This window comes from Pipistrellus kuhlii, unplaced genomic scaffold, assembly GCF_014108245.1.
Source record: "Pipistrellus kuhlii isolate mPipKuh1 unplaced genomic scaffold, mPipKuh1.p scaffold_m20_p_8, whole genome shotgun sequence".
Classification (NCBI taxonomy): Eukaryota; Metazoa; Chordata; class Mammalia; order Chiroptera; family Vespertilionidae; genus Pipistrellus; species Pipistrellus kuhlii.
In genome coordinates this window covers 18,890,227-18,898,946 of record NW_023425584.1, presented here as the reverse complement: position 1 = coordinate 18,898,946, position 8,720 = coordinate 18,890,227, and the positions used below count along the sequence as shown (strand labels likewise).

The 8,720-nt window shown below is 50.6% G+C and overlaps 1 protein-coding gene across 2 annotated transcripts in view; it reads right to left on the bottom strand.

Annotated features, from left to right (window-relative positions):
• Positions 1-270: 270 nt before the first annotated feature.
• The window catches only part of PDE6A (phosphodiesterase 6A), a 47,170-nt gene continuing 38,720 nt past the window's right edge, over positions 271-8,720 (bottom strand). For both annotated transcript variants that reach the window (XM_036423441.2, XM_036423442.2), the window contains exons 18-22: positions 5,189-5,252; positions 4,830-4,904; positions 3,085-3,168; positions 1,900-2,047; positions 271-597 (exon numbers count right to left, since the gene is read on the bottom strand). In XM_036423441.2, the coding sequence (XP_036279334.1) occupies positions 518-597; positions 1,900-2,047; positions 3,085-3,168; positions 4,830-4,904; positions 5,189-5,252 (451 nt within the window). In that variant the 3' untranslated portion in view covers positions 271-517. The remainder of the gene's footprint in view (positions 598-1,899; positions 2,048-3,084; positions 3,169-4,829; positions 4,905-5,188; positions 5,253-8,720) is intronic.

The window sequence follows — 8,720 nt, the reverse complement described above, 5'->3', positions numbered from 1 at the left end:
TGTTGCCTGTGATAATGAGGTGGTTGCATCAGAAAACGCCCAAATGTCTGGAATAATATGTCTGGAATTTTCTTTTAAATACTTCAGCCAAGATAAAGTTGAAGAATATAAAAAGGACAGATGAAACAAATGTGGCAGAAGCCACATTTGGAATAGGGGGACAGGTGGGGATTCATTGTATAATTCTCTACTTTTGAGGATGATTGAAAATGTTTAGAATGAAGTAGAAATGAAAGCATAAGGACAAAAAAAAAAAAGACTTGACGTGGACAGTTGAACCTGGCATTCACTACATATTTAATTGATGTCGATGACAGCTAGAATGTTGGTTTCAGATCAATCAAAAGTTCTCAAGGCTGAGAACTTGAAAGGCCCTCGGTAAGATATAGGCTAAGTTCTCATTCAGCTTGCAAATCCTGTGGCTCTTACTTCTCAAGAGGTGTCCTGTTTGCCCGTGGCTTGGGTGATCTCTTCGCACGCAGGGCAGTGCCATTCTGGTCAGTGGGTTCCCCATGGGCTACTGGATGCAGCAGGACTTGGATGCAGGGGCGCCCCCTCCAGGGCTGGGGTTCCCCCCGGGCTGATTTCCCGTGGCTGCTGAAATCAGACAGAAAGACAGCACACCAGATAAGAGGAGGCTGCAGCATCGACCAAGAGTTGCAAAACCAAGGGCTTTCAGAGGCCAGCAACTAACCACACATGCAGAAGGCAAGCCAAGTATAAGGGGAATCAGAGAAAGCAAGAGTGTTTCTCTATACTGAGAAGAATAACAGCAATCATGATCAACGGCAACCCACACTTGGCACTGATGTCTGAGAGAGAACAGGGTGTGGTGGGGACTGTGGCAAACTGGAGAGATTCCCCTGTCCCATCTCCAGGGGTGAGGAAAGACCTAGCCGGTTTGGCTCAGTGGACAGAGCGTTGGCCTGCGGACTAAAGGGTCCCAGGTTCAATTCCAGTCAAGGGCACACGCCTGAGTTGTGGGCTCGATCAGGAGGCAGCTGATCAGTGATTCTCTCCCATCATTGATGTTTCTATTTTGCCCTTGCCCTTGCTCTCTGAAGTCAATGAAAATATATTTTTAAAAATAACATAAAGGGGTGGGAGGGGTGCCACCCAGCTCCAGCTAATGGTTCCTATGCAGAAATCCAGATGGGTGTGGCCAGGTGTTGATCTTTTCAAAAGACATGCCAGAAATCTAAACTTTTAAAACTGGAACTCTCTCCATTTGTAAAATACAGGCAGCAAATTCACACTTAGAACAAATGCCAGCCAAACAAAAGACACCTTGCGGGCTGTAAGGTAGCACAGCCCTGCTGCTAGCCCAGGAGACAATTTGTGCAAATTAGCAAAAGGCACTTCTTCCACTGGACACCTGACTGCCATTTTCTGGAAAATTGTAAGTATGATACAGATCTGCGGTGGCTGTCATTTCAATCCTGGAGCTGTGAAAGCACGGCTTACAGAACCCTGAGGGGTGGCCCCACAATTGTAGCCACCAGTTCAGAATCACCCCACTGCAGAGCAGAGCAGGAGACCTGTCCGGGCTGAGAACCATGGGCACAGGGACGTGTGCAGAGGAGGACGCTTGGTGTGGGGCGGGGAACCAGAGCCACACAACCAGTAAAGGAAATGACTTGGGGAGCAGGACTGGGAAGAGATGGAAAAAACAAATCCCATTCCATCCCCGAAGGCAGGACGATGGCCATGAAGTGACTTGGCCACAGAACCTCTGCCAGCCTCAGTGCTCTCCTTCGTAAAATAAGGACAGTAGTAGGTGAAGGCGGGGTCTGAATGGGACCCCGGGTGTGTGGCTCTGCAGCCAGGCTAGGCCAGGCACACCATCAGCACTCTGTATGGGGGTCAGGGCTCCCCGCCCACCCCACCCCCACTAAGAACCTTGCTTGGCTGCCTGCTGCTTCTGCTTCTCCTCTTCCAGAGCCTTCATCTTGGCCTCATACTCATCAGCAAGTGCTTTCCACTCCTTGCGGTTGTTGGTGATCCCATCCAGCATGGGCGTGATCTCCTCGTGGAAGCGGGAGAATTCCTGCAGGAAAGAGAAGTGCTCATCTCCTTCCCTCTTCAGAAACTTGGGAGGAGGGGAAACAAGATTTCTCTCTCTCTCTCTCTCTCTCTCTCTCTCTCTCTCTCTCTCTCTCACACACACACACACACACACACACACACACACACACACACACCCTGCAGAGTTTTCGGCGAGCAAACTGATATGCTGATTGATGGGTAGCTTTGCCCAGGGAAGAAGGGCAAATCCAGGGCGGGCTGTGCTCAGAGCTGCCTGGGTTCAGATCCAGGCCCTGCCAAGAGCTGTGTGACCTTGGGCGGGTCACCTGCAGAGATAAAACCTACCTCACAGGGCTGGTAACACGCATAAAGCCCTTAGCCCAGGCTTCTTTGATAACACACTGAGGATAACAAGAGAGTATCGGTACTCTGCCCTGGTGCTCAGAGCATGCCCCGCCACCGCCACCACCACCCCACCCCACCCCGGCCCCATGAGCCTGTGTTATGTCAGAGAGGCACCTGCTCACCTCTGGGAGCACTTGAACTTCTTCCTAACCAAAGCAGTACAGCTCACACAACAAAAAGGGCCCTGGGCCCAGGGGGAGGCACTCTGGCTCTCATCCCATCTCTTGGCTGACCCCGGTGACCTAGGGCTTGTCATTCCTCATCTCTGACCTGTGTTTCCTCACGTGCAACATGGCCTGAGTAAAGGTAACACGTGGGAGGTGAACGATGGCACTGAGCAAGAGCTCAAAGAGAAATTCCAGGTTCTCTTCCGACACTGGGTTACACTGACCCGTCCGTCACATTTCCACCGCTAGGGCAGGGAGGAGGCTGTGAGTCTGCGATGCTGCCCCTTCCCTGTGTGAAACCTTGCTTAGTCACTGGTCCCATGAGACCCCGAGGGCTGTTTGGGGACCAGAGGCCACTGCAGAGGAGAAGGGCTTCGTAAAATACCACCGGCCGGCCACTTGCCAGGGTTTATTATTCCGGCTGGCATCTGGGAACCCCAGCTTTATCAGAGACAAAGGCCTGGGCCTGAGAAAGCTGAGGACCCACCTTGTAGACAAAGGTGCAGACGAAGTCGATGAAGCCGACCTGCAGCTTGGGGAGCTCATCCGCCTTGTTTCTGTCCATCATGGGCTGTCGGGGGAGAGAAGGAGTGAACTGCGCTGCCACCCCCACTCCCACCCCTAGCAGCACCGGGTCAGGGCCCCTCCTGCCCTGAGGCATTCTTGCCAAACCAAGACCAAGCCTCCTGCTCATCCAGTTTCCAGATCTAACCAGCAGGTTGCAGGAAGTACAGGGCTAGAGGGACATATTGAATAGCACCACCAGGTGGGAAACTGCACAACAGAAGGCCCACCCTCTTCAGCAAATAAAGACTTACAGAAGGTAAAAAAAAAAAAAAAGGAGAACCAGGAAACAACCATTGATTAAAAGAGACAAGAAACACAGCAACAACCCAGGAGGGCCTTTATTCCTGGATTGAGTCCTGATCTGAACAAATCAAACAAAATGATTTTCATTCCTCAGCAGGGAAAGTGAGGGAGCTGGGGATTAGCTGATATTCATGAATTATTACTAATCATTATCATGAGGTGGTAATGGTACGGTGGTTGTGTGTGTTTGTTTAAAGTTCTTATCTCTTGGCCCTAACCGGTTTGGCTCGGTGGATAGAGCATCGGCCTGTGGACTGAAGGGTCTCAAGTTCAATTCCAGTCAAGGGCATATACCTTGGTTGTGGGCACATCCCCAGTAGAGGGGTGCAGGAGGCAGCTGATTGATGTTTCTAACTCTCTATCCCTCTCTCTTCCTCTCTGTAAAAAAATCAATAAAATATATTTTTTTAATACAAAAAATAAAGTTCTTGTCTCTTGGAGATACAAACCATAATGTATTCATGGAAGAAATGACTTCTGAGAGTTACTTCCTTAAAACACTTCCGCCAAAAGATTGAAAATGCACAGGAAGGGGAGTAGATAAAACTATGGCAGGCTGTGGCTAATGGCTGGACCTGGCTACAGACAGTTCACTGGCCCTGCTCTGTACACGTAAGGTGTAACAGGAAGAAGAGTCACACATCCCACCGGTCCTTGCTGTTCACGTCCATTGCCGGCTCCTCACAGCCCCGCCACTCTCCCTGGGGCCTCACGTGGGACCCAGCCCTCACAGGTTAGCCCATCCCCACACCTGTGAGTCTGTCCCCACAGGTCTCTCTCTTTTACTCCACCTTTACCTCCTAGCTCTGACCTCATGCCGAGCCCTCGGCGAACCCTCTAACTGGCCTCCAGTGGGAGCTGGCTGACTGTCTGGTCAGGGTGAACTATCAACGCCGGTGGGTTCTCAGCTTGACAGACAAGATCTTTCTCCCCTGGCACCCTCTGATGTGAAAACAGGGCCCGGGAGGTGGCCGCCCAGACTGTTGGAACTAAAAGGGAAATCCAAGTTGTGGCGTCTACTTGTCGGTCTCTACTTAGCAGAGTGGGCTAATGCTATATACCTTAGAACAGGGTCCCAGGCCCTAGGAGGGTACTCTTGCTGGGCTCCCCCCGCAGTTTCTGCTTAGGGAGGGATGGTTGGGGCCTGTGAATCTGCACCTCTAACACGTTCCCCAGTAAGGAGGCTGACGATGGCCGCACGGGGAGCAGCCCTCTGCAGTGGCATCTGGTCCCCAGTCAGGGAAAGGTCCTCTCTGTGTCAGAGGGTGGGGAATGGGCACGTCTCTCTGTCAAGGCAAGGTCACAGGTGTCCCTCGGGAAGCAGCCGCACACCATGTCAGGCTGGCGGGACTCTCTACTCACAATGGGGTTCTGCTGCAGCACCGTGCGCTCCAGGTCACCTTGCTCCCAGAATTCAGCAGCCACCAGCAGAGCTACCTGCAACAGGCAGACCCCCCAGCCCCGAGTCAGCCCCAGCCCCAGTCCTCCTGCCCGGGTCCCACCATTCTGTCCTACTCCACATGGACTTCCAAATCAACAAAAGCATAAAGCCCCCCGGCCCCGCCACCCCCACTTTACTTCACTAAAGTGAGTTCCTTGTCTTCCCGGAGGAGGACCATGGGGCAAAGTGGGCTGCCTCTGGAGCTGGGGATCCCAAGCCGCCTTCGCCGCTGCCAGCAGTACTGGGACCCCCCTCCTCTCGGCTCAGGAGGAGTCCGTACCTTGCTCTGCACCTCCCACGGCTTGGTGATGGCTGAGAGATCGCAGGCGGTCATCATCATGGCCCTGGGCACGGGACACCACCCATCAGTCCAGAGCCATTGAAGGCTGCACATTCTGGTGAACTCCACCCATCTCTTCTTCCTGACCCCCAACCAGTACCTGACCTCACCCCATTGTGAGGAGGGGGCGGGGGGGGGGGGTCACTTCCCCAGTACATCTGAGGTGGGGCTTTGAAGTCAGACGGTGGTTTACATCCTGCCTCTGTCGTTTACCAGGAGTTGGACATTGAGCAATTAAACCAACCTCTCTGAGTCTCAGTGTGCTTGTCTGCAATAATAATGGTAAATTTCTGCGTGGGGTGGGTGCAAGATTGAATGAGATAATGTGTATAAAAATCTTAGCAAAAAAACCCCCACACACAAAATAAAACCAAAAAAAATCTTAGCATGCGCACAATAAAAATTGGCAATTATCATGAACATATTTTGGGCTTTTATGATATACCACACACTGTTCTAGGCATTTTGTAGACATCAATTTCATTTCAGTCTCATCCCATCTTCTGAGTTCCTTCTCGCGCGTCTAGTATAACAATGTCTGTCAACCTTTTCCATCATCCTCCCCATCTCCTGCCAAAAATCCTTTTTAGACAAAGTTTTTCTATAATTGCTCCACCACAAAATGTTAATTACCACAGACATACTGTATATCTGTTTAGAGGGCCACAGACCATTGAAACATATAAGTTTTTTTGCTCATTCCCAAGAACCACTTTTGCCTCATTGGGCACTGCTTGTGTGGCTCATTCACTGTGAGAAAGCTTTGCATTAAGAAGTAGAGGAAGGATTTGCCAACACTTATAAGTAATACACTTGAGATCTTCACATTTCATTGTAGGTAATGTTTGCCTTAAAAGAAAAAAAAAAAAGAGCAGTAAACAAATATTGACCTCTAGTTAATGTGATACGTGCTGAGGTATTTGCAGGAAAGTGCGCTGATGTCTGCAACTTGCTCTGAAATGCATCCAACAAATAAGCCAGATTAACAGATAAAGGGGTTAATTGACAATATTGAGCAGAATCTGGATGGTGGGCATAACGTTCTTTCAACTCCCTGTGTGTCTGAAAATTTTTCCTAGTAAAATGTTGATGTAAATTGTTTCCATTTCTTTCATCTATGACCTGTTTCTTTGACTCCACATTTTGGCTGCTTCCCTGTGTTTGTTTCTATGTATTAGGGAGGGCTGCTAGGTCTCCTGGAATTGGTAGAGTGGCCTTATGTAGTAGGTGTCCTGTAGGGCCCAGTGGCTCAGGGTGGAGGTGCCCACACAAGGCCCAGCTGTGAAGCCAGGCAGGCTGGTACTAGTGTTGGGTCTTGAGTCTTTTATTGATAGATGTGGGGCATGCTGTCACCAGCTGCAGTTCGTTTGAGAGATTTTAGTAAAGTCTGAAGCCAGGACAAGCCTTTCATATGAAAAGCTGCTTCAACCAGCTTGGGTGGGGCTGCAAATTGGATGGGGCGGGATCTCAAGGCGTCCCCAGGGCGGAGCAAACAATGTGGGCCATATTGATGGAAACTCAGATACGGCTGCCAGTCAGCCCTATGACAGGCACAGTGACCCCCTGGAGCTGTGCCCCGGGACGACTGCCCGGATGCCAGAAAATCCAGTTCCTCCCCTATGTGTCTGGGTCCCGCAGTGCTGGAACTTGGAAGAAGCCAGGAGCGTAAGTTTGTGTGCGCCTTTAACAGGAACACCTGGGATTCCAACAGCCTCCATGTCCCTGAACTCCAAACCCCGCTGGTTTTTACAGCCCTTAATTGCGAGGACTTCTCTTCCCTGCTCTGGAACCCTGGGCTGGGGGGCTGGTGTGGGGCTGGGACCCCTTGTTCCTTACGGGCAGCCTCCGCGGGAACAATCTCCTTCCCGATTACAAAAACACACATCGGTTCCAAGCGTCAGGCCCTGGTACCCATCTCAATGTGCTTTTTTTCTTTACTTCTCTAGTTACAGGACTTCCATTCAGCAGCTTTCAGGCGGTTCTAAATGATGGTTGTTCTACATTTTAATTGTAATTCTGATGTGGTTGTGGGAGGTGGCCATCTTGGTTCTTTTCTAAATATCTTTAATTAGGCAAACCCTCAAGTAATTAAGCTTCCAGAAATGCATACATTTCTTAGAAACGCCTTTATGTTTTGAAACAACTTTAGAAGATGCGCCTTTTGCTTCATGTTCAGTGCTGTAGATACCTTGTGCTTACCGTCAAACAGATTAAACAAATGAGTGGTCAGCTTTGCATACGAGAGTCACTGGCTTCCTGTTACCTGTCAGGGCCCACAGTGTAAGTCCACAGGTGTGGCTTCACTGAGTGTTTACTGTGCTCCGCAGGAGAGATCCTGTGAAAATCACGCCCAGTTGTTGGGGAAACACGCCTAAGTGTTGCATAAACAGAGATCGGGTGCCCGGGATGGGAGAAGGCATTGGGGTACCAGAAAGGCCAACCCGAAGCCTCTCATCCTAAAGACAAGGCATTACATTTGCATCAGCACCACCCCCTTACGGGCTCTGGGGCCAAGATGCCATGCTAGGCACCGGGGATGCAGAGAGGCCCACAGAGGGCCATGGTCACTCAAGAACAGAGCAAAAATACTGTCACACAATGTGCTCAGTGGGTGGTGGAAAGAAGCATGAGGTGCAAAGAAAAAAAAAAAAGTAAGCCAAAGGTGAGAGCAGCCAGCTCAGCTCAGAGGGCTTCCAAGAGGTGACAGAGGGGCAGGGCCTTGTGGGGTGGATAGGAGCTCTCTGAGAGGAAGGAGAAGATAGTAGTCAGAGGTGCAGAGGGCTGTCCAGCAGGTGACCATAGGGAGCATTCATCTACCCATCCTAATGCAAGTATGTGTTCTAGGCCCTGGGGGAAGAAAGACCAGCACCATGGTTGGCAAACTGTGGCTCGTGAGCCACATGCAGCTCTTTGGCCCCTTGAGTGTGGCTCTTCCACAAAGTACCACAACCTGGGCGAGTCTATTTTGAAGAACTGGTGTTAGAAGAAGTTTAAATTTAAAAATTTTGGCTCTCAAAAGAAATTTCAGTCATTGTGCTGTTGATATTCGGCTCTGTTGCCTAATGAGTTTGCCGACCACTGGGCCAGCATATTCACAGCTGGGAGGTGGGAGGAGCTTAGGGAGCAGGTGGGAGAGTGGGGAAGAGAAGACCCAGGAGTTGAGCAGGGGCAGAACCTCAGAGTGCAGGCAGTGGCAGGGGGTGTCTTCATGCTAAGAGAAACAAACAGGAAGCGCTAGAGCAAAAGGATGACGGAGTCAGATCTGCATTGTACAGAGGCTTCGTGTGGAGGGGACAGGGATGCCAGCAGACAGCCCACAGAGGAAGCCTTTGCAGGACCTTTGCTTAATGGTAAGTGTTGTAGATACCTTATGCCGACCGGTCCAACAGATTAAGCAAATGAATGCTCATCTTCACATGCAAGAGTCACTGGCTTTCTATTACCTCTCCATGTCCACATTTTAAGTCCACAG